The 26,718-nt window shown below is 37.3% G+C and overlaps 1 protein-coding gene across 5 annotated transcripts in view; it reads left to right on the top strand.

Annotated features, from left to right (window-relative positions):
- The window catches only part of LOC111056267 (kinesin-like protein CG14535), a 172,420-nt gene that overhangs the window by 109,451 nt on the left and 36,251 nt on the right, over positions 1-26,718 (top strand). For all 5 annotated transcript variants that reach the window (XM_039427801.1, XM_039427805.1, XM_039427804.1 and 2 more), the window contains one exon: positions 25,651-25,866. In XM_039427801.1, coding sequence (XP_039283735.1) covers positions 25,651-25,866 — 216 coding nt within the window. The remainder of the gene's footprint in view (positions 1-25,650; positions 25,867-26,718) is intronic.

Genomic DNA, 26,718 nt, shown 5'->3' with positions numbered 1-26,718 from the left:
TCTCTACATAATAATTGCTTTGGAATATAAACCAGAGCAGTGTAAACTCAGTTTTAGGGCTAAAACTCTTGATTTTGGAATTGTACGGGTCTAGTATCATATAATGAGGCTATAAATGGATTGATAATAATTGTATATAATACTACTCATTCCCTCTGTGTCACGAATTTATCTTTCAAGTTACCTATAATTTACGGGCCTTTCCATGAAATTCAGGCAATCGTTATCCGTCTTCAGAGTAGGTCTGAACATATAGCAAAGAATACTCAGATAGAGAAACGAAAATGGAGAAAAATTCGTAATATTCAATCTCTGGTCTGAACAACTTCCTAAATTTGAGTCATAATATTCATTAATATTTCACCAAGCTTCAACTGAATGTATGGAATACAATGTTTTAGCTCAAATGGTGCCAATACTCGTCCTGACTGATAATCTCAAGATTTCCCAGTATCAATTTTGTTCAATTCAGATGAGACATCAGGTTGGTTCGTTTGCTTTTCATCCAGCATTCTTGTGATCTTCGAATTGCACAGCCCGAAATTGTCTCTTCCTGGGGAGGAGTTGGAAAATTACAGTCGGCTCACCCCAATCACAACCTAATTGTCTGTTCATTATATCCTCACAGTTTGATTCGTTGGGGGAACGAATCACTGTGCGGGGAACAAAATTGTTCTGCTTATGATAAGAAGTTATCTGAATCGGCAGCATGCTGGGTTTTCCTGCCATGAGTGTTCGAAAATTTTATATTTATTGTCAGACTTGTTTGCTTTTCGTTAACTTGAAGGAGCATCTTGTGGGGTTCGATAATTTATTACATAATGAATGGGGTTTGTTAGTTGGGAATGTTTTCTTCCTATTGGTTCACAATCGACCCTATTTTGACGTATCAATTGATTTATCATAACAGGCTTGGTACACAAACAACCGTGAATCAGATATTCTCTTTGAAAGTGGAAAACCCAAATTCTTTCATAAATTCCACATTCAGTAAAATAATATATGGCTGAATTAAACAATATTTTTGTGATCCAATATCTATTCATTCTCATGCTATCTTACAGTATAATGATGGCATGATTCAGTTAGAACTCATATGTGAATTCCGTGTAAAGATTGTTACACTGAATAATCAAATAAATTATATTCTCGAATTCGAGTGAATTGTACTGTATTATAAATTTCCCATTACAGTAATTCTAGTTTTTGTCCGAATAGCGTCCGAATTTGTGACACTATATTGTGATTGTCAATAATTCTACTCAATGTACTTAGAATACATTCTAGGATTTTAGACTGCATTGAATATTCTACATTGATTCTACTCATAATAGTGAGTAAGAGAAAAAGATAAAGAGATGGGACTCCCCACCAGCAACAAGCCATACTTTCTACTTCTACTCATAATAATACAATATTGCTGACATTTTATTGAACTATTGTAATCCTTCCTGTGTTTTGTGAAAGATAGTATTTCCTTTGAAAATGGAAGGGAATGTTGAACGCCGTAATATTTCCGAACTTCTTCCTGCTCTGTCCAATCCAATTTTCATTATTCTATTGAGAATCGCCTCTCAGAATGACTAGCCTGAGGTCCGCAGTCGTTCTAAGTCGGGGTTTATAGTTACTGAAGAGATTATCGTCGGATTCAACATTTGTAGTGAGTTTCCCCATTATATACCACTACAGAGAAGTGGTTTAGGTGTGGAGAGATGAGTTAGGGGGGGATATGGTGGGGAGGCAAGCAGAAGGTATGAGATCGCATCAGAGGAAGAAGGCGTAAGTTCATTTTAATGAGGCCCCTGTGGCCTGAACCCGTTTGTCCAAAGGCATCGGGGAGCAACAGTGGCTTCAAGTGCCGAACTTGGGGCTCAAACCCTCCCCCCTGCTTCCCACTCCAGACCCCCTACCCCCTTCTGCACTATACTTCCCCTCCAACAGACACTTCAAAATAAAATAATCACCATTTTTTGCTGATTTCGTACACTTCAGTATGAATTGTTTGCCGTTTTGTTTTAATTGCAATCGTACTGCTAGAATTTTAACTGTCACTATAATTATTGATGCTTTAATATAATCACTATAAAAGAGAGTCATTCCCAAATATTCAAGAAACATGAGAGTTGAATTTGTCAATGTGAGGCCAATTTGTATTGATTTTCTCGATGAGTTTCGGAAATAAAAAAATACACCCGATTTATGATTCTAACCTCTCTAACTCTATCTTTGTTCATGCTCCCAACCAAATGATCGCCTTCAAAGAACCTATTCAAAAAATGAATGTATTTCATATTAATTTCGGTTTTTAATAGTATCTGTAGGAATTTGATTTAATAAACTGAAACAGTGCAGATGTTACGAAAGGTGATTCTAGCAGCATGCTCTCAAGCATCAATGCCATCATTCCACCCTATTTAACTGTATTCACTTTATTGATGATATATTTAAATCCTTTGTCTCCCTGGAGAACCTTTAAGAGAATTGTCAACCTTCTGATGTTCGCTGTTAAACTCTTGAAAAGTTGATATTGATCAAATCTCCTAACATTCTATTGTTAAGTATAGGTACTGTGGTCGAAATCTAGGTATATCAGGCTCTAGCTTGAAGGCGCAATATATAAATTGATAGAAGAAATTCAATATAGAAATTAATAGGAATGTTGGAAATCAATTCAGAACAATTCATTACGATCATCTATTTTGCAATCACGAACTTCACGATAACGGCTTTTAATCAATTGAAAAAATAGAATTGTTCAATATCCATTCAAACGAATGTCACGATCAAATATTCTTTTTGCAACCATAGGTGAGCATTGTCAAAGCTTTCAACCAATCGATAAATCAATAAATATGATAAATATGTGTCACTTTAATCAATCTGCGTCCAAAAAACAGCAGAAACTTTATTTGGAACAATAATTATTGTGAACGCAACTGAATGTCTCCAGCCATTCAAGTCTGAGTTGCCACAGTTCTCAAAAAACGCTCAAATCGATTCTCATCTGGTCGATGTCACATCTTGAACTGAATTGATTATCATCTCCAGTGTCACCAGATAAGCCAACATAAAAAACTTGGTACCTATCCTGGAAAGCCGTACCTTGTTATTTCTGCTTCGAAAATACCCTTTGACTAACCTGATTGAAGAAGATACCGCGTGCTCCGGGTCATCTGTTCAGTGTAACCGATTTTTTGAGTTGTAATGTGTTGAACAGTATTCATTTCTTCTCCGTCACTTCTCGTTCTCTCCTTGTCTTTCTCGCTTTTCCCCTTCTTCGCTTTCAATCGAATTACAAGTCGGAAGTTGGAGCATCGCCTGGAGTGGTTGGTTTAATGGCTTGGAGATGTCTGAGAATGCAACACCCACTCCCGAACCACTTGGTGATGGGGGAAGGAGATCCAGAGTGGTGACATGGAAATCACTAGTTTCGAGGGTAGTGCAAGATAAAAAATAACTTTCTTTGTTTCTAGTGGAGATAGTTACGTTCGAAATAGATGTGTCTGAAAGCCTGTTGTACTGGTTCGATAACGTTACAATGCCTGGTTGAAATAATTTGATGCTTCAAATAGCACTTGAGTTTAGGAAGTTCAATCGAAAGATATAATGTTTGATAAAATCTAGCATAATTTCGTTGATCTATCTCGGTGGATCTAATGGGTGGTTATTCTTATATTGGTCATGAACGAATAATTATCTCTTATCACATTTCCAAAAAGTTCATGAACTCATGCTCTCGCATATATTCAATATTGAGCATTACATACAGGGCAGTTTCAAGAAGATCGGTGAGGACATTTGAACATGGTCAAATCGCCTACGTTTTACAACGAGTGCACTGAACATAAATGATTTTTATGGCGATAGCTTCTATAAAGCGTACCCGGTTTGACTAGGTTCAAAATAGACCAAGTCTTGAGCAAGTGTCTTGACCAAGCTTCGTGAAACTCGACAATAGTGTTGAACAATATATCGAGATTTAACAGGAAAATAACAAAGCATACAGTATTTTGATATACTTATGTGCCAATAAATCTATTTCTATTCACATTTCAAAAGAAACTTTATGCTTAAGTGAATCATTTGGTATCCTCTTGAATTCTCAATGATGAATGAACCGATTCCAGAAATAAAAGGTGAACATTCAGTCTCCCATCGATATAATTTTAAAATTTATCGTCTCAATTACAAAAATCAACTCCACTTCGGAAACAATTATTCTAATGATGGATTCTTCAGGATTTTGGGGGAGATCGTTTTAATTATCGGCAAACATCTAGAAGACTATCGAGTTGTTCAATTTAATTGGTTAAATTAAGACGGCGCCATGGGAAAATCGGAAACAATTGAATGAAGAGGGGAAAACTGTGCGGATGAGAGATGTGGAGGAATTGGAGAGAAAGGTGCACAAATGGACGGATGAAGTGGATGTTTGTCGTTTGCAGGGTGACGAAGGAGGTGAGGGAGAGGGAGAACACTTGAAACCAACTTGTCTTTACATAGTCGAAGAGTGTTGTTATTCACTTTGAAATGGTTTGGGATGGGGGTGGAAGTGAGGAGACGACCGGTGGGAAGATATTTTAGTCACGATTGGTGTCGGAAGATGAAAATGACGTTAGGGGTGCTGGTTTTCATGAGGTTGAGGAGAAGGAAGAGGGGGAAAAGGAGAAGGATGAGGAGGAAGTAGTGTAGGAGGTGGTGAAAGTGGAGGAAGAGGAGTAGGAGAAGGTGGTGGAGGAGGGGGAGAAGGGAGGGGATGAATGAGGAGGAGGAGGAGGGTAGGAGACTAAGAATGAGAAGAAGGTGTCTCAGAATTAAAACGCTTTCCTTAGATGGCACGGCATTGAATTAATAAAACAGATAGGAGTGGGAAGTTCTGGAATGGTGTTGGAGAGAGTAGAAGTTGAGGAGAAAATGGTGAAGATGATGAGGAGGAGGTGGAGAAGAAGGAGGAGGAGGAGTTGTTGGAGGAGGATGAGGAAGAGGTGGTGGAGGAGGTGGAGGAACGATCAAGAGTGCGAGAACTTTGGTGAGAGCAGTTGAAAGGCCGATTCAGTTGCGTCTTGAAGAGGTTGAAGTGATGACAAGGAGATGGGTGGGGGTGGGGGTGGTTCTGGAGTGTTGTTGTCGAGAGGCAAACTTTGAAGATTGTCTCCTGTTTTGAGAGGCGGCGTCATCAGTGAATAAGTGGTTCCTCCATCGGGTGCAGTGAGGGGAAGACAACAGCAATGAATGGTAAGGAATTGAGGGAGGAAATTAGAGGCAAATGGGACTGGTACTGAGAGAAACTGTCGATTAGAAAATGGAATAAAATAGAAGAAAGACGAAGAAAGGAAACGTTGGTGAGAGAGGTATACCACTGGGATGAGAGAGAATGATTAAATGTAAATCGTATAATAATCTTGTAAGAATGAGATGTATAGCATGATTGAAAATAACATGATTATTATAGATAAGAATTAAATTATTAGAAAAGATTTAAGAAAAAGAGTGAAAATTATATGATGAAAAAAGAGAAAGTTAGAAAGTTCAAACAGGTACAGAAATTATGTATTAACAATAATTGAACTGAAAGAGAAAAATGATAGATGGTGATTATAATGATAAATTAAGAGAAAAAGTGGACGAAGGTAAATGAGAAGACAAGAGGAACAAGTTAAACAATAATAGAGATAATGGAAGAATAGGAAGAGCTCAGGAGTTTCAGGAAGTTTAGATGGAGGAACAGGAACAAGAAGACTAAAAAACAGAAAAAAGGTGGAAAATGGGAAAATTTGTCTTGAAATAACACGAAAGTGTAAGACAGTAAGAAGATGGAGACTGAAAGAGCGAGAGGAGGGGTGATAATCAGATAAAAAAATAGAGAATGAATAGAAGATGTACGTGACAATTGGGAATCGCGGAAAAATCCAATATGAACTCAAAAACAGAATAAACAAGAAAAAAGAGTTCAGATGAAGGAAGTGGAAGATCCAGGAAATGAACAAGTTGTAGAGCAAGTAGAATAACAAAAGGAGACGAAAGAGAAAGGAAGGAAGAATAGGAGGTGGAGACAGAGTTGGTCGGAGACAAACTTGTAGTGAAAGTCGTGCAAAGTTCGAGAACTTTGTGTGGCGGTGGCCCTTGTTCTGTACTTTGTTCAGGGGATGTCTCTTTCCCACCAGGACTCGAACCCATCTCTTATAAGTGGTACATTGTGGTACTGTTCCCACCATAGCACTCTCATCAATGTTCAATACCACCCTCGATGTCTATGGTAGCTGATTGTGAGGATGAAGAGTACGATTTTATTTACATACAAACGACCTTTAAACGTCTCCAAATTACAGTTAGTTCCAAGCGTTTCACAGATTAAATTAATTTTGCAAGATGTCGACAGAGTCGCTAAACTCTGATTATCTGCTCCTGTCACTTATCGAGAAATGATATTTGTATAATTTATTATTTAGAGATATATCTTCATCAAGATTGATGCTGATTAGAATAATCTAAACTCATGTTTTGTGAATAATGTAAACATAAGCTTCCACTTGTGCGTGGAAAATGAAATGAGATGATGTCTTGAGCAAAAAAACATGACAATGTTCAAGTTCTCTATCGGCAACAACGGCTGATATTGACTGTGCTGTCAGATTCCGCTAGAATTATTTGATAAGGGGTTGAATTCAGTCAATATAAAAAAAGATATTATTCATGAATGCGCTTGTTGATTTATGATAAAAATGTGATACTTTTTGATCTCAAAAATATGTCAATCAAAGAATGCCACTGTTAAATAATTTCAAATGAATAAGGAAAAATTATTTCCATGTAAACCTCAAGCATTGATGAAATGTTCAATTTTTGTTTATCTTTTAATCCACATTAACAGCTACATGTTATAACTTCGTTTTGATGCGAAATGCTTAATCCATATCTGTATGCCAGTAATGCCAATTCTGCTAAAAAATCTGCATCAATTTTGATCGTTCCCTGATAAAGATAAAATTATTAGGAATGGAATAAAAACGCTTCATATTCAGTTTTCTCAATAATTTGATTTGAATTTCACTCGAATTACACAGCGTTATAGATTATACGATCTACGTTATAGGAGATTTACATGGTGACTGAATCCTGATCACTCATTTGTTCAAGCTTAAAAAATACATCAGTAATACTGCTTCCTGCATCATGTCCTGCATCTTTAGGTCAGCACGGAAATGGGAAATGAATACAGTTTAACTGAGTTTTGAGCGCAATGATGAAATTCGAATGATCTGATGCAATACTTCCATTTAGCTGAAGCACAACTCCTCAAACAGGATTATATGTACAATTTCCACCGCAACTGACGTTCATTCCTCCAACTTCTATTATAATTTCCGTTTGTGCAAACTTGTAGCGCTTGTGTGACATTGCATACGTTTGTTTTGCAGTGTGAATAATATCGCTAAAAGCTGGTTGTGAGCTACTCTCTCCCCGTTTCTAAAATATTCACTCCAACGTGTGCACAATTTCCCTTGAGCATTTTTCCGCAGGTGGTGTGACTATGTACAGGCGGTTTTGCATCTCAGAGCGAGAGGCTCATGGTGGCAAGCTCCTAATCTATTTTCATCTCACTTCATTATTCGCATTAGCTCTCAACGTAATTCTTGAATCCGATGACACGACGTGAATTAGGATTTTTTCCAGTTATGGTGTTTTCCCTGTGAAAAGAAAATGTTAGCTGAGCTTGAGTAAGCTAAGAAAATTTGACAGAGTATGCTACTCAAAACGTGAATTACAGTATATTGTTGAATTTAATCACAGTTATCAGTAACTCTTATCACAGATGTCATTTGAAACTTGATGGTTTTTTATACAATATTGATAGTCACAGAATTGGATCTTTTCATGAAGCAGATAAGTGTTGATTATTAGTGATATTGTAGTTGTAATGAGTAACTGCCAAAATTATTAGTGTGACCTCTCTTCAAACTTAAAAATTGAATAGTTTTAAATTGAACTCTGTTTTGCGATCACATAATGCCCTGAGAATTTGTTCATTGATTCATGTAATGAAATTCAATAATCTAAAATCAATAGTCACGTTTAACAATATTGGATCATCATCTTCACTACAGGGATTAGGTTTATTGAGTAACCTGTTGATATTTTGTCATTTCATCTAATTTTTGTTGCATTTTTCCATTTTTATAGTAATAGTTCTCAAGAAATCATGATAATGATTATAATACTGTAGAATGATTTCTCCTTGATGATGAAACAAATTCAATAACTTTGTTGTTTTTTTATTTTTGTATGATTTTTACATCATGAAATGAAATGAAAATGAAATGAAAATACTCTTTATTAGGCGGAGTTAGGACTAGAAAGTCCTTTCTACCACTCAACCTTAAATCTTTCATCATCCTGAGGTAATAAATTTTTCTCTTCGTTACTTCAACGAATCTCATGAACAAGGTATACTACACAATGTGAAACAGCCTTTCAATTTTTTTCTGAGAACTAGAGTTAGCTATCGCCACAGAAAAGGTTGTCTGCACTTCTTATCAGAAATTAAATCTACTCTTCACAGGAACTCAGATGTTCATTTGTATCACTCAGCCTGTCAATTTTTATTCACTTAAAAATGTTCCCTTCAACTCTTTCTTACTCCATATCTACTTCCTCTTGTATTACTCACATGCGAACCAACTCATGCTATCGCGAATGCATCTCAAACTCTTCTTTAGTGACACTTCTGTGTAATCATTCTCCCGCCAGCCAACGTATGTTGAGCTCGAAGTTTCCTCCAACTCTTTTGTTGAGAATAATTCATGAGCCAGTCACGTTAACTCATCTGCCCATCTGCCAGACAACCGTATATAGTAGTTATATTTAAATATGGAAGAAGTATCATCTGGAAGAAGCTCTTCTGTGGTGAAATTCACTTCAACTGTCAGCATTCTCCATATACGAACATCATTGCTTACCATTTAACTAATGCTGACAGGAATTTCACTGAAGTGTGCCAGACTGCCACTTGTCTAGCACCGCCTCTAACGACATCATGTTTGACAACAAAAATGAGCAGTCCTTTAATGAAATTCCCATTTAACCAATGCTGACTGTTTTTAGTGAATCTTACTATACCCGCAGACAGTCATTTATCAAGCGAGACGAACATCACCTCAACAAGTTCTATCCATCAATTCTCACTTTCACGGATATTAGGGCGGTAAGGCAGCCATCAAACACTCTCCACGTGTCAATGAACTACTTGTCAACTACCAACTTTACGTAAAAATAACATCAGCTAATACTTTTTTAATGATGTCTCGTACCGTTTCAACTTCAAAGAAGAGTGTGTCATTTGAGCTGAGTTGGTTATCTTATCGGAAATGGATGATGGTTTTTTCGAGAAATATTGATTAACTGTCATTTCGTGATGGTGATTTTAGTTTGAGCTTTGAGGGTTATGAGTATCCTATTTTCTCTATTCTATCATATCCTCTCTCCATCTCTCCATCAGACAAAAATTCTCACTCTTGAGGCGCTCTGCCAGCTTTATTGTTGGCCTTCTTGATTTGAGGTTCCTCATATTCAGGTTTGGGATATCCTCATGAATTGGAAGCTGCTGGCTGGAGCATATCCTGTTCTGCAGTCGCAGGAGGGCCTGACATCTGCGCAGATTGGGTGGTGGTATCCCACTAAGAACATGTAGCCAGGGTACTGGTGTTGTTCTCAGGGCTCCAGTGATAATGCACACTGTGTTGTTAAGTTGCACATCCAACAACTTAATGTGGTAGCTGTTCATCCAGGATGAAGCACAATACTCGGCAGCAGAATACACCAAACCAAGGCTTGAGCACCTCAGAGTTGATGGAGATGAGCCCCATGAGGTGCCACATAATTTTTGTATCAAATTATTCCACGTCTTCACCTTGGCTACCATGTTTTTGATGTGTTGATTGAAGGAGAGTGTCCTTTCAAGGGTAACACCAAGGTATTTTGGAAAACTGTTGTGGCGCAGTTTAGTGACAGTTTATCATTGTCACCTTCAGCTAGGCATTTGTATTGTCAGTATGCTTGTATGATTGATTATTGTTATTTGAATCATATTATGTTGTGGCTATTATATTTCGAAAAACAAAACAAACAAGTCTAAGCAATTGCAAGTATTATGAATTTTTGTATTATTGTGTTGTGGAATGTGTATATCTGTGTAATCTTATGATACATACAAGGATAGTGAGTTTCTGTGACATTTCAGCTGTATATTCTGAATGGGGTATTTGATTTTCGTGTATCAATAGGTAACCAAGATAGCTCATCGGTTTCGTAGGTCCGCTTATTATTATTGGAATGAAGTAATGTGAAACTTATATGCAAAACTATTCAATGCATGATGTTTTCACAGGTTGTATATTTCGATTGTATGATATAAATCGATCGAGCATAGATTCTCTCTATGTTGCGCTGAAATTCTAAATCGCATGAAGAGCATGCATTCCAGTCAGTATTTTTATTTCCTAGAACTCGATTTGACTTAGAATCGAAACTACTGTGAATTGAAGAAACCCATTTAATGGCCGGTGTTGAAGCCGTAAAAGCGATCGAAAGGAATTGCAGCCCTGCCCGGGAGTAAGTGTAAACGATAAGGGCTTTCCAACTGCACTAAATCTCTATCTGTGTAAATCTCCTCCAAATCGTTCGCCTTTGCACGGCATCCGCTTGGAAGTGCTTGAATTCTTTCACGACGAAGCTTGAAGCTTGCCAGACGTGATCTCATTCACTTGATTGAGACTTGATGAGAACAGGGATTATCAACAACTTGAAGTCATTTTAAACAATCAACTTGAGTTAGGGGAGAGAATACTAGATTTTTTTCAGGGGAAGCCATCAAATGAGTTTAGTGAGTCAGAACTTGTCAAATTAAATTATCTTTATTATTTGTTCATTGACCAGCTAAGCTAATCGAAGAGTGATTGTTTCATTACACCTTAATACTTACATAAAATAAAAAATCAAAGTACTCTTTTCCCATTTCTCACAACATGTTTTGATTTTTAATGTCATTTTCAAGTAAGTGAGTGGAATGAGATGGAGTTGAAAAAAGGTACTTCCATTTTTATTGAGTAGAGTAGTCCTTACCAAGAAAGTGAACACCTCAACACTGTATGAATAACTTGGATATCACTGAAGAATTCGGGACAATAGGTCACCACATCGTCATTAAGCAATCGAAACATAATAAATGATGTGATGATAAAATGATATCAGAATGAACTCAATAGTCGATGAGTAATAAATTTGATTAATCAATTGTCCTTTACCTATTTCAGTTTTAATTAATACGCTGAAAGCGGTAGTATACACAGCTGGCAATGAAATTATTCATCTTGGCAAATGCAACACGTTGGTTCTGGCGGGTGGTGGTGGAGGGGTGAGAGAGATCGAGAGAGAGTGAGTGAGGGGAGGTGTGTATATTTGGAAGCCACCCCCAATCAATTACTCCCAGTTGCGGTGGGTGGCTACTAGTTATTCATAAGGCCTTGTTTTGCATAGCCAGAGATGCTCGCCAATTCACAGCAATAGAGAGCGTTTGTTTCATTTGTCCAAGCAAGGGGTTACAATGAAATTTTCCACTTTCCTCTACCTTTTCTGTTCTTCATCTTACATGGTTATCTTTGTTATCTTTCTGTCTTTCTCTTATAATATTGTTTACTTGGAATTCATCAATTTTCTCTAAACAAGGTTTCCTCTATTCTCTAGTCTTGTTAATAATGTTACAAGGTTAAGTTCTATTGCTCCATCCTTCTCGAAGTATTGTTTAGTCTGAATTCACCAATTTTCTCTATCTTCCATATTGTCTGCTTTTGTTCATTCTGTTACTAGGGTGGACTCTATCCACTATCCCTCTTTTAAGTCTGTATCATTCTATACTCCACGTTTTCCTCTTTCTTCAATTACTTTGTTTATTCTGTTACCAACTTATCTTACTATTTCCTTTTTATATTCCTTTGTATATTTGGTGGTTTCCACTTTCTCCATATTTTTCCTATTCTCTTGTTTATTATTCTCTATTCTTCTCATTATGTTGCAAAGTTAATTCCTATCCTACCATCTCTCTCGAAGTGTTATTTATTCTGCAGGTTACTATTTTGTCTATTTTTAATTCTCATTTCTCCATTTCAAGTCTTCCATTTTCTCTGTTTTCCATATCCTCTTGTTCATTATGTTACCTCCATATCTTCAGTATTATTGTACATTCTCATCGTTTCCAATTTCTCTATTCTCCTTATTTCCTTTCTCATTACTCTTCACTCCAGTTCACTATGGTCCTAGGGAAAGTTCTCCCATACTGTCTTCCTCTAATATTTATAATTCATCTATTCTCTTCTCTTGTTCATTCTGTGGTTATGATCCATCTTTCTATCTTCCTTACACTTCTCCTTGTAAGGTCTATTTCCTTTTTCATTCAGATACCACATCGTTGATTTTCCCCATCTTACTCATATGATTGTTTGTTTTGAGGTTTCCAGTTTCTCTACCATCCCGATCCTCTTAATCCTTCTGTTACAAGTAGGTTCCATCTTTTGTCCTCCTCATATATTCCTGTTGATTCCATTACCAACCACCAGTAAGCAGAAGCACCAACAAACATTAACGCAGCGAAACAAACAATGAGGCGCTTCCATAGCAGCACACTTCTAAAACTTCTCATAGCATTTCTCTTTAATGAACAGCGGAGATGAATGCAGTTGTAGGCAAGAGGCTTCCGTTTGTGGAATCTCGACAATCGTATTCCCGCTCCTGTATTTCAACTCTCACCCCTTCCTACCTTACACTTCTGTCAAGATTCTCGTTCGTACTCTACCACTACTACTCTATACAACCCCTGCAACCATATCTATCAACCAAAGTTCAAGGCAAGTCTGAGTTGGAGTCTGCAATGTCCAAAGTAAATAGGTTTCTAGAACATCAACCCCGAATGTTATTTGGCTCCAAGCTGTGTGATGTTCACTCTCTCTCTTCCACACCCACACTCCCTCTCACACTATCTCTCTTTCTCTCTCTGCCCCCGAACAAAGCACAAAGGTACGTCGACATGTTTCCCACGCAATAATTGACATAACCTCAACTCTTGACGCATGCGCCCTCCAGTCGTGGCTTGCAGATTTAATCGACGCTGACGAGTCAGTCCTATTAGCAATAGAAAGCCCTCGGCTATCAATTAACCTGAGATTCACTTGAGTTTTGGAGTTTGTCTTTAGTTGATGTAACTTTTTTGCGTTGATAGCAGCTTGAATGCTGTTGAAATTTGTTGTTGAAACAAATCAAAGTTAAATCAAATTAAATTCAATTAAACTCATGGGAATGCTGACAGTTATCATATTTTTACTTTCCTTGCCCTATTACCATAGGTAAGGAATGTATTGCTTTCCGAAAAAAATTAAGGTACCAATTTCTAAATTTCTATACGTTTCAAGGTCCACTGAGTCCAAAAAAGTGGTTTTAGGGTATTGGTCTCTCTCTCTCTCTCTCTCTCTCTGTGTGTGTGTGTGTGTGTGTGTGTGTGTGTGTGTGTGTGTGTGTGTGTGTGTGTGTGTGTGTGTGTGTGTGTGTGTGTGTGTGTGTGTGTGTGTGTGTGTGTGTGTGTGTGTGTGTGTATGTGCGTCTGTGTATACGATATCTCATCTCCCAGTAAACGGAAAGACTTGAAATTTGGAACGTGAGGTTCTTACACTATAAGGATCCGACACGAACAATTTCGATCAAATCCAATTCAAGATGGCGGCTAAAATGGCGAAAATGTTATCAAAAACAGGGTTTTTCGCGATTTTCTCGAAAACGGCTCCAACGATTTTGATCAAATTTATACCTGGAATAGTCATTGATAAGCTCTATCAACTGCCACAAGTCCCATATCTGTAAAAATTTCAGGCGCTCCGCCCCATCAATGCAAAGTGTGATTTTCGATTCCCAATTATCAGGCTTCAGATACAATTCAAACAAAAAAATTCAAGTGGAAAAGATTGAGCATAAAAATCTCTACAATTAATGTTCAGTGACATTTTCACCTAAAATTGGAAATAAGATCGAAATAGGAGAAAATGTGTTTATTCAATAATGCAAACGGTTGGCAACTGTTGATTCTATTAAATCATTCACTATGAAGAGATAGCAGACTTCGTGTGTCTCCAGCGTTATTGTGCTGTCACCAGCTGGCAGATCTTTGAATAGTAGACTTGAGATGCGCCTGTACACTAGCGTCAGGTGATAAATTTTCATAACGGCAAGGAAAGTTGTGTGAGTGTGCCACACCAGATTTTTATGTTGTGATTCTTTGCCGACAAACAACTCATGCAACATGAATGATATAACAACACATATATCAAGCAATGCTTTGTGATACTAGTTTGTTAATTATCTTCTCATGAATGAATTTTGCCGTATTTCATGGAAAAAAGCTTAGGAATGGATTTTTCCTCTACCGAGAAAAATTCATGGAGCGTACTTCAATTCTCCAGTAAAATACATGATCTGTACTCAGCCTAATTTCATTATTATTCCATAATTCCGTATTTCAAAAAATAATTGGCTATTAATATGAATATGAGTACCCAACATCTCATCTGCATTGATAATATTGATATTTCTACGTATCACATACTCTGTATGATTGAGATTTACTCCAGACTCGAAATTCTCACAAATCAAGGAAGTTGTACTCAAATAAAGCATATTGTGGTTTGTATGGGAGTGAAACGTTATCGATATGAAGAGCGCTGGTTCATGTTGAATGATTGATTGAATCCAACTCACTTCTTCTTGCAAAGAGTATAAAATGTACCAGATTGAATTTTTCACTCTGGCTTCATAATTATAAAGTGTCAATAGAAAAATAATTATTGTGATTTAATATGAAGAAACTCATCCTTCCACTTATTCTAGTGACGAGCTAAAAGTCATTTTTCATCATGTCCCATTCAACATGTTGATCATGTGTTCAAATTTGAACACTGAATTATATGGAGGAACTCTCATTTCTTGATCAAAACTTGCAAACTTATTAATTTCCCATCTCTGAAATTTTTATCATCGGATTCCATTCCAAACTTCAACCATCTTTAGTCTGCATATCGAAATATCTCCCAAAGTAGGAAATGTATCTTCAGCACTCATGAAAAATTAATAACTGATCCTTCTCTCATTCCAAGTCGGCAAGAAACTTTCTTATTTCTTGAAATCGTGACGAGTGAGCTCAATGAGACCGAGTATCAACTGGATCTTAGGAGGTTCAGGCTTCTCAGTCACTCTTTCTCACTCCCTTCAGCAAATACTAGGACTCATTTTCTCTGTCTCCTGTGTGTCTCATGTTTGTTCCATTCCTCAATATATCCTTGTGATCCATTCTTGAATTGGGTCTACCATTGTTATCCCTCTGTTATTCTTTCTTTACTTTTCTCCAGTGAGACTCTTCAGTATTTCCATCTCTTACCCTCGAAGCTTCTCACCTCAGTTTTTCTCAGACGGACATTATTCACTCTCTCACTCTATTTATTTGTAGCTTTGTTTCTCAATTGCTTGTTTACTTGTGTAGTCCTTCACCTTTTCTTCCCTCTAACTTCTCTTTCCTATAATCTTATATAAATGCAAATTCAGAGTCAGTGACTTTTCCCCCAATGATACTGGGTTCTGAATTACCGCACCACAATTTCCGGGTTGAGGGAAACCAAGCTTTGAATGAGAAATGGAGGTGCCTACATAGGCTAAAACACACCTCACATTTACATGACAGAAATATTACATTTCCTAATTCCATTGTCGAGTCCCAGTGGAGAGTCGTGCTATCGTGGACATGGATTGTTGTGATGTATGAGATATATTATAGGAATAGGAAAGAATCTCACCTTCATTATAATCAACTGACTTGAATGTATCACAACATTGAGATATCTCATTCCATTACTTCAAGTTTTATCGAGATGCTTCCAAGGAATGGTTGTGATACTCAGGTATCAGTCAAAGTTGAGATCGTGAATGTTATTGATTCTTCAAACTCCCATGATTGACACTCTTCAAACTCTCATGATTTTCTCTCATTATGATACTATATTCAATTTTATCGAACTATGAGTAAATCCATTCAACTCACAAAACATATCATTGAAAATTATTGGTATTGAAATATAATTATTATCATCATTAACAACTCTGCTAGAACAATAGTAACTGTGATTCAGTATTTTATTTTCATTGAATAATAAAAAGATGGTATCAAAAGCATTGGTATAGTTGATGTGAAAATATGGGAAATTTATTCAAATTTGATTTAACATCTACAGTGTTTATCGAGCTGTGTGTTCCTTATACCATGTGAGAAATGTTACTGTGAATGGGAACATTTATAGCAAAGTTTCAGAGTTACTTGGTTACTCCATTTTCTAGTACTAGTTTAGTACTAGTTTCTCATAACTAGTTTTTGGACAGTTCCTTTCTTCAAATTTCCTTTTGCTTTTTAATTCTTCGGTTACTTTTTGCAGTAGCAGAAGTCCTCAGTTCTATTTATATAGCTTTCATTGTATATTTGAAATAATTATTCTTCAGTAACTCTATTTCCCTTATTTGTTTCAAAACTACCTAACGAATATAAAATCAAATACAAATATTGGAATTTCAAAACTCAGCAAAAACTACAACAGAAATCATCCAATCTTCTCAACAAAGCCTTCCAGAAAACATTGTTTTTCCAAATCTTCAGCCAACCTACATTAACTCTAAAGCTTGATGCTTCAGCCTGGTGGGATCACTTTTGGAAATAGCTGCAGTTACTGTTAGCAACGAACAGGTGAGCTGGCTAATGGTGGATCTTAAGAAGAAGGTAAAACAGGAAGAGAAGGTAAAGGTAAAGTTGAAGAGAATCGAATGGAAGGGGAAATTCTTTGGGGGGGGGAGAGCTCTCCCCAGGGTGTCTTAAGATTAAGTTCAGAGCGTTCTCCGTTCCGCACTCCGATATGGCAAAGATTAAAATTACCATTAAAAAGTTGAAAGTCACTGAAACTGCTCCTTTCATTACACGCTTCCCTCCAATTTATTTATCGAACTGTCGAATCTCGGGCGAAGTCACCTACGGCCTTTTTGGCCCGGGTAATTACCTCCAGCCCAATTCCTTTTCTTCTCCTTCATATAATTTTGGAGTTCGCTCTCTTGCGACAGTAGATATCTCACTGATGAGCACTCCATGATATGCTTCCCTCTATTGATGTACAATGCACTGTTTTGCATGAAAAAGCTGGGGAAGTGATAAACAATTCATCTATAATTGTAGGGTTCAGAAAAACTAAACTTCCCTTTGAAATCATTTAAAAGTTAGAGAGATTAAACAAATCTGTATCAGTATCTTTCTTAAACAGTATTATGAATGACGTTTTTTGAATATATGAGTAAAATTATTGAAATTCATATAAGTTGTGGTCAAGAATATTGCGACGTTCCATCTCAATGGACAGTAATCGATACGACTTTCCATCCGAAGAATTCTCATTTGACAGAAATAATGATTTGCAGGTAATAAGAGATACAGTAATGTACTTCTTAATAGATCCGTTCGTTTATTATGTTCTTGATTTAATCGTATATACTACACCATTGTGATCAATTGGTCAATTATAATTATTATTGTAGTTTCATTGAATTATCAATTATCCAGTCATCCAGTAAGAATTCTAAATCTCAAATGAATGAACAATAGAAATTCCAGAACTTCTTCGATAAGCAAGTATATTTGAAACCATCCGATAATTCAGGGCGTGAAATAATTTCATGTTATGAATTTCATCAATTTTCATCATGAGGGTTTGAAGATGATAAGAACGCTTTAATCGTTTTGATTTGAAAAACTGGAGGAGTTTGGAGGTCCAAAACACATTTCGCGATCACAACTGTAGAATTTAATAATCAAAGTTGAAAATTGAATATACTTACCTGATTTTTATTAGGTCATCCTATATAAGTCCAAGGTACAAAGACTTCTCAGCGCTTTAAAGGTAAACGAAGCAGGCTCGCAAGATATTTTACTAATATGAGGTGCTCATCGAAATTTTTATATGATCACAATAAGATAAACCGCTGAGTTAAGCAAAAAAGTATCGGGAAAATAAAGTTGAGATTGGAATTGGAGGTGAGTTTCGGTGATGATCCCACTGAGCTCGTGTTTCGTTAGTGAACTCCGTCTGATTTCATTACTCTTCTGCGATTTCCAATTTAAACCGGATCGCATTTGAAGCGGAAAAGTTCATGACACAGACCTAATAGAATTCCGAGTGGAAGAATTTGAAAGTAAGCTTTGATTGGTTTTCGTCGACTGTTGATGATGACTTCCAGTCACTACAGTTTTCCAATCAAATTCTGTTGGCTTCGGAAGTTGGCGATTTCTACTCTACATTCTGATTTTTGGGTTTCTGAGTTCTAATTAATATGTTACGCATTTACAGCGAAACGCTGTAATAGATCTTCATGAAACTTGACAGGTATGTGACAGGTATGATGACTTCCAGTCACTACAGTTTTCCAATCAAATTCTGTTGGCTTCGAAAGTTGGCGATTTCTAACTCTACAATCTGATTTTTGGGTTTGTGAGTTCTAATTAATATGTTACGCATTTACAGCGAAACGCTGTAATAGATCTATTGGAATTTGTAATGTAATTGTATCTTTTGGAATTTCGCGTCGACGTATATATAAGGTTTTTTGAAATTTTTCATTTTAAGGATAATACAGAAGAAAAAGGAGTATCCTTCTAATGCCAATATTACCGTAAAAATCAGACTGTAGAATTATCCATCATAAATCAGCTAACACTGTGGTACTTTCTCAAATTAACTGATACTTTCTCAAATAAAATTGGAAAAGGTGTAGAATACATTGTATAATAAGGATCGTGATGATAAGTCGAAATCACAGGCTAACACCTCGAAAGCAAGATGATGAATTTTCGAGGTGTTTGCCTGTGATTTCGACTTATTATCATCACGATCCTTATAAAGCTGCGTACACATATACGCGCTTCCAACCCGCACCGAGCACGCTCCGCCCTCGTACCGCCCTCGTTCCGCCCTCGTTCCTCCATCGTACCGCAGTCGCTATGCCCCCGACCTGCAGTCGCACCCATCATGAACGTTACGGAAGATGTTAGATCTTCTCGCGTTCCCCGGTCGAACCACTCTTGCTCCCCGGTCGATCATCAAGCGCTCTGCTCGAGTGACGTTCGGTTGCGGAGCAGAGCGAAAGTCTGTACGCACCTTTATGTAGACCTAACGAAGAAATTGAGACATATTCTCGGCTGTTACTCAAAAATGACCACGAAGAGCCTTTTTCATTATATTTGCGCCCGTACTAAGAACTATGACAAAATCGAACCAATTCACATAAAACTATAGAAGGCCGAGGGAAGTGGGGACTAGATTTCAAGTCGATGGTTTTGCTTTTTCTCTTAAGTATGTTCGTATTGGTTCCGCATTTATGGCAAAAAGCTGCAATATAGATTTTAATCAAATTTGACAGGTAATATTTCCTTTTTTGAATTGTGTGTCGACGTATATTTATGATTTTTTGGAATTTTGCATTCTAAGGATATTATTTCTTAGAAGGAAAAGGATCCTCCTTCATACGCCAATATTACCGTTGAAACCAGGCTATAGAATTAATTATTCATAGAATTCATCATTCATTAATGTATCAGCTGTCGAGAATTGCATGCAATTACGCATGCAATTTAGTAACATAAAATTTTCTCCAGACCCTACTCAGCCTTCAACTCAGTCAGCTTTTGATGATAGTTGTTGTTTTCAACAGATAAGCATTTTCGATACTTCAACCCAAACAGCTAATAGTCGTTTTCAAATCGATATCCCGCCGACAGGACAGGACAGAATTTACTCTGATGGGAAATAATTATTAGAGAAGGCTATGGTTTATAACTTCGTGAGGTCTACTGTTCACAGAACTACTAGTTTTTTCGTGAGAAGACTAGAGAGAATAGAATAGATAGCCTCCTATAGGATATGCTTGGACTCAGTCAACACAACACCTCACAAGACTTCCAAATTTAAATGAAACAGGCCGCTGCTCTCATATAGCTACACATTTATGGAGTAGTTTCATTCAATGGAGATAGATTATCGTTTATAAAAAAAACTATCGAAGCACCATCTATATTTACGGCTTTTATACAGCTTTCATACTGCAGTTCTATGTGATTAGGTGCTACCCTACTATCCTTAGGTCATAGGCTCCCAGAAACATTTCAAATAAACTCAATATCGGTCAGAATTATTATTTCTGACTTTTCTAGGTGGCCAGTTATTTGCCTACCTTCCCATATTCACCGAAGCACATGTTGTAGGGTTGTTGTGACGTCACTCTAGGGGCCCAGGTCACGTGTTTCGTTTCTTTTGAGAATACTTTGAGGGTCTGTGGCTGTGTGGAGGTGCTTGTGTTGCCGCGGTGGTGGCAGTTCTCTTCATCCAATTTGCAAAATCAATCCGAATGTCTCCTTTTCTTTCCTCCTTTTCTCGTGTCCTTTTCTCCCTCCCCTTCCTATTCCTCCACGAATGCTGTCCGGCGGGGAACCCTTTGCTTATACTTTCTTCTTTCCCCGCATTATTTTCCTCTTATACGTGATGTCCTCTTCCGAAATTCTCTAAAGAGCTCCACTGTACATTTTTCTCCACGTTTCTCCTCTTTTCCCTAAATTTCTCCTGCTCTTCCTTCAATTCTTTTTGATTTTTCCCATTTCGATGTTTTCCATATTTTAATTATTCTTCTTCTCCTTTTTCGTCCAATTTCCTTTCTCATTTCTATTGGTTATCTCTTCTTCTCTTCATTTCACCCCCGCCTTATTTTATATTTCTCTGATCTTCCTTCCTCATTATTCATCCTCTTTTATTGAAAAATTCCTTCTACTCCTCTTACTTCGATCCATTCTGCTTCATTTTGTTTTTTCAATCCTTCTTTTTGATTCTCTTCTTCTCCACAATTTCCTGCTTTTTCTCCACATCCTTCTCTTCAGAATCATTCTCATTCCCAACTTTTAATACATCACCTAATTCCAATTCTTCTCTTCTCCCTCCTCTGCCTTTTGCTAATTTCACTTCTCTTCATCATTCTCCTTCACCTCCTTCTCTTCCTCCTTCTCCTCTTCTTTCTCCTCCTCCCCCTTCTCGTCACTTCCTCCCACTTCTGCTACTCCACCTCCTTCTTTTATTTTTCATTTCTACCCTCCTACCTCTTCTCTTCCATATCTTTTTCTACTCCTTTCTCTCCTCCTCTTCCTCATCATCAAAGTAAAAAAGTTATTCTATTCTATTATATCGTAATCAATATGCTCGTACTTTTTCTCCTCCTTCCTCCTCTTCTCTCCACAACACGTCATTACTACAACTTCTTCTCTTTCTTCTTCACCACCTTTTTCCTCTTGTGTCATTGGTTTGCTCTTAAAACTCCATCTCAAAAAAGTGCAGTCCTTCCAAGTACGCCACGTGGATGACCAAGGGTTGAAGAACCAACCACCTTCTCTCTCTTTCGACCACTATCTCAATCCTTTCTTCCTTGTCCTTCACTCCTCTCCCTCAATACCTCTCCTCTTCTTCCTTCTACTCCTCCTACCCATAATTTCCTCCCCACCACCTTCTCACCGTCTTCTCCCATCTACTTCTCCTTCCCATCATTTTCCTCTCCACCTCTTCCTTTATTCTCTCTTTCTCTATTCCACCTCCCCATCATCTCCTTCCTACCTTCATCTCACTGTCTTCTCTTATCTATTTCTCCTTCCCATCATTTTCCTTTCCACCTCTTTCTTATTCCTCCCTTTCTCTATTCCCCCCCCATAATTTCCTTCCCACCACCTTCTCACCGTCTTCTCCCATCTACTTCTCCTTCCCATCATTTTCCTCTCACCTCTTTCTTTATCCTCTCTTTCTCTATTCCACCTCCCCATCATCTCCTTCCTACCTTCATCTCACTGTCTTCTCTTATCTATTTCTCCTTCCCATCATTTTCCTTCCACCTCTTTCTTATTCCTCCCTTTCTCTATTCCCCCCCCATAATTTCCTTCCCACCACCTTCTCACCGTCTTCTCCCATCTACTTCTCCTTCCCATCATTTTCCTCTCCACCTCTTTCTTTATCCTCTCTTTCTCTATTCCACCTCCCCATCATCTTCTTCCTACCTTCATCTCACTGTCTTCTCCTATCTATTTCTCCTTTCCATCATTTTCCTTTCCACCTCTTTCTTTATCCTCCCTCTCTCTATTCCCCTCCCCATCATTTCCCTCCACCTACTTCTCTACTTCTCACCTTTTCCCTATCCATTACAACCGACATTCCACCACCGCCAGACCTCGTACTTGGTTCTTCAGCGGTGAACTTGAAAATAATTTCCGATAGGCTCTCCTCACACAACGCCAGCCAGTCACGTGACTACTTTGCCAAAGTGCCACTCATTCCCGGCGAGTCGAGTGGACAATCGCATCTAATTGCCACCACCCCGATTCACTTCACTCTTTCAGCACCAGTTCAAATGTGAGCCTATAGGTGTTATCTATAAGTTTTACTGACAGTGATGTGTATTGTAGGGGTGGATAATCTGGTCCTCTGCTTTCCTGTCCCATTTCGGTTTTAGGGGAAGAATCAAGAGACAATGCGAGAAAGATGTCAGAAGTGGTCATTGTTGGTCTGCACTGGGAATGAGACAGGACTACAATCGTCAGAGGTCCGATAGGAGGGAAGCGAATAACCTGTTGTGAGATTCATTTCAAACAGTCAGCATTATTTCAATGGAAAGCGTTGATGTTGTGGAAGTGATAAGGCTGATGGTGATTGTTTGAGGTGGATATCACGATAGCAGGGTAGTGAATTCTCTGTTGTAGTATTAAACTGGCTATATTAATTTTAGCTGTATTGTCATCAGATCTGTAGAAATGCAAACACGATATGCGAGATTAATATTGATGTAGTAATGATTACAAAAAATTATGATGTAACAATCAACAAGTTGGACGAGAGATTGAGTTGAGAGGGAAATTTGAGTATCAATGTATTATTCGACTGATACTATTTTATAATAGATGGAATTAATATATATTATTCAATTCCATAATGATCAAATTATGGATCGTGAAATCCATATTCAGATTGATTTTGTATGTTAGACTCTCTTTGGTTGTTATTAACTCTCACTACTTCTTCCGAAATGTTGACAGTAATTAATGCGATGTAGCGCAATATTTATGGAGGCAAGGTTTAAGTAATGGTCGGGAGAGAGGTAGGAAAGTATGAAAGGGGTGTTAATTACTCCCATTATAGCAAGCGGTAGGGAGTGCGGACTTTATGAAAGGGTTATCACAAATTTCATAAATTGTTTTGATTAAATGGCACTGTGAACAATTAAAATGAACGGGGTTAAACTGAAATTGACTGGAAGTCATATCTGCCAATTTAATCGCAAGACGTGGTGAGTAAGTGATGTTTCATAAATGTCAAACAAATTTTTACAATAAACCTTGACATTGCTGCTAGTTTTACAGAGATTTGAGTATAGTTTTTCATAGATATTACAGGAGTACGTTCTCTTATAAATGCATAAAATTTATAGAGTGAGAAGTGAGTATATAGATGTGTGCTTTGTGCAGGCATGTAAGTTGAAAATATATTTTAATAAGCTGCTAACACATGAAATATTTCTCAGCAACTTGTTTTTCGCTGTTTTCCCATTAAAATGAGTTGGTTAATTAGGAAATCGAGAGAATTGTTATCTTAGAATGCGTGTTCAAGAAAATTCTTATCGGGCTCCGCATGTTCAATAAACCTCTGAATGTGATTTTTTGTTAACAGTCGGGGTGATTTGTCGAATACATTTTATGACTATTCAAGATTCCTGTAATCAAGCGCATGGAAATACTATTTTATATTCATGATCATGCTAGTTTGAGAGTCCGCTTTTATAGAACCAGTAAGAGCTAGTCCTACTGCGAGTGTTACTTTTATGTTCGGTTTAAAATAAATTTCCTAGTGGAATTATAATACAAGATACATTCACACACGGAGGAATGCTCACGCACAGAATAATATATTCACGAACCCTCACACACAGTACATTATGTGGGAATTCTAGAGGTTTAAATATCACGCACTCCTGACGTTCTCCAGTTTTATTCTGTGCTAAGCCAGTAGCGGAATAAAATATAATGTTGTATTCAATGAGCACAGTTGAGTACCCAGCTATAAATTATCGTTAATCCATCGTAACAAAATTGAATCAAATAGCCCAGTAATCTCCCAGAACAGGTTCGCGGATTGCTTATTCATCACCTGAACCAGAGAATCATGCATCAACAAATCATGCAATCTTTCCATTCATTTTCAATCGTAGCTACCGACAAATTTGAGTGGGGTTCCTCCCCTCACGTTTCTCATGCCTATTGAAGCAGTTTGAGGTCTGATGATTTTCCATAAGATATCAGCTCTGAGACCACTGTTTCGCACGGTAGTAAATCTAAGTCAAGGTGAGAAGAGTAGTGTTCATGAATTTTTCTATTGACTCAAGAGGCTATCCTGTTATCCTGTTATTCTGTTCTTGTTGGTCGTTTTGTGATGCTTACAGTTTCTTGTTCCGTGCTTTGAAATAGCGGTTTGATTCTTGTTGTTACATGTTGTTTTTTGTGTACTTTATCACTTGAAATTCTATTACAAAACATTGAAATATTATGAATTGGAAAAATGATTATGCTCAATTCAATTTATAATAATATCCCATGAAAAACTGGAATTCTTTATTCTTTATTCATGTAAACAATACGTACATCATCAAAATGATTGGGAAAGGAAAAATAATGCAACCTTGTGCTATTTCTCTCCCAAATTTAGATAAGGTTACACATGAGCCAGGATATGAGTCGCAGAACGTAAAAGGTGGAAAAAACATAAAAATATACAGAGAATATTTCGAAGACAGATTATTCAGCGCTACATAAACTCGTCAATAGAGCAATATGCATCATCAATTAATTGTTTTTAACAATCCTTTAAACATGTTTGGGTCAGTAGTGTTTCTAAGATCCTGTGGGAGTGTATTATAGATCTTTGGACCTGTATAATTTGCTATTTATGAATCCAAGCGTTTATCAACGCTATTCCATGATTTCTGATGCATTTCCATCGTGTTTAATTAGTACCTCTGACATTGATTACGTGACAGAAAATAAAATTTATTTGTATCAATTCTATTAGATTCTTTATTCCATTAGATTTTTTATGATTTTCCAATGTCTTTTTCAGTATCTTCCAATTTCACAACTCGAGAGAAAGATAAAATGAATAAATAATTGTAGGCTTCTATTCGATTTTATATGATTTTCTGTGTACCGTTCATTTTTACAACTCTTCATAATTTTAATTTATTATCGACAATTTATTTATTTTTTCAATTATTATAACAATTACTGTCGTATTGTATAGAGCCTCAATTCATTAATGAATATCATCGTGTCTTTGAAACTATTGTATGTATGTATTTAACCATTGTATGTTCTTTTTGCTAATCTCCGATATTTCGTGTTCTCTTTCTTCATTCCCTATTCTTACCATAAGTACCTAATTGAAATGAAGCATTTGTGTTGCCTAGGTGAAGGTAACTCTGAGGTTATCGAAAGAGCCAAGCCAGGGCAAGGATGGACAAGCGTTCCTGAGCCTGGACAAGCGGAAGAAGCAGGTGACCCTGATGGAGCCTTCGCCCCCCTCAGCTGCCAGCACGGCTGCCCCGCCCGAGGACCGACTGCTCGGAGTAAACGCTCCCAAAATGTTCGCTTTCGACGCCATCTTCACTGATGAAGACTCCCAGGTAATGTAACAACCAAAGTCAAAGGTAACTGAGACCATCAGGTAATGTTACAACTGAAGTCAAAGGTAGCAAACGCTGGATTCGAACACAACAGTGACAGTAACATCTAAAATCGTCGTCGTCGTCTTCCTACAAGGATTAGGCATCATTACAACGATTCTTTAAAGATTTGGGCTGTGATATAACCTATGAAATGGACCAAGACTTGAATGTGAAATTTAATAGATTCCGATCCATTGTCGAACAATAAATAGGACTTGGAGCCTGGAGAGAGACAAAACTTAAATTCTATAAGGTTATGGCTATTCCAACGCTCTTATATGGCTCTGAATCTTGGATATCTCAGAAGAAAGAATGGAGTAGGTTACAGGCTGCCGAAATACGGTTTTTAATAGCAGTAAAAGGGTGCACAAGGGGAGATAATAATCTCCATATGGCAGAAGATTGAAGAAAATCGGCAAAACTGGAAAGATCATGTTCAAAGGATGGAGAGCGACAGGATTCCAAGGGCAGTCATGTTGTATAATAACCCGGTTGGGAGGAAAAGTGTGGGCAGACCACGTAAAAGATGGATGTGATGGTGAGTTTGAAGTCTGAACAGGCAAATTGCCTAATCCTTGTAGGAAGAACATCTAAAGTCATTACAAAAATATAATACCTATGAGTTCTATTGGTATTATTCATACCCAATTTACCGTTCTAAGAGGGAATAATCCAATTAGAAATCGTAGAAATTATATTCTAATTGTCCACACTGTCATTGTTCACTGTTGTCGAATCCAGCTTAGAACTTCCAGGTAATGCAACTACTGAAGTTGCAGGTAACTGAGACTCCAAGGTAATGCAACAAAG

This window comes from Nilaparvata lugens, chromosome 5 (assembly GCF_014356525.2).
Source record: "Nilaparvata lugens isolate BPH chromosome 5, ASM1435652v1, whole genome shotgun sequence".
NCBI classification, from domain to species: domain Eukaryota; kingdom Metazoa; phylum Arthropoda; class Insecta; order Hemiptera; family Delphacidae; genus Nilaparvata; species Nilaparvata lugens.
This window is presented reverse-complemented; position numbering and strand designations above follow the sequence as displayed.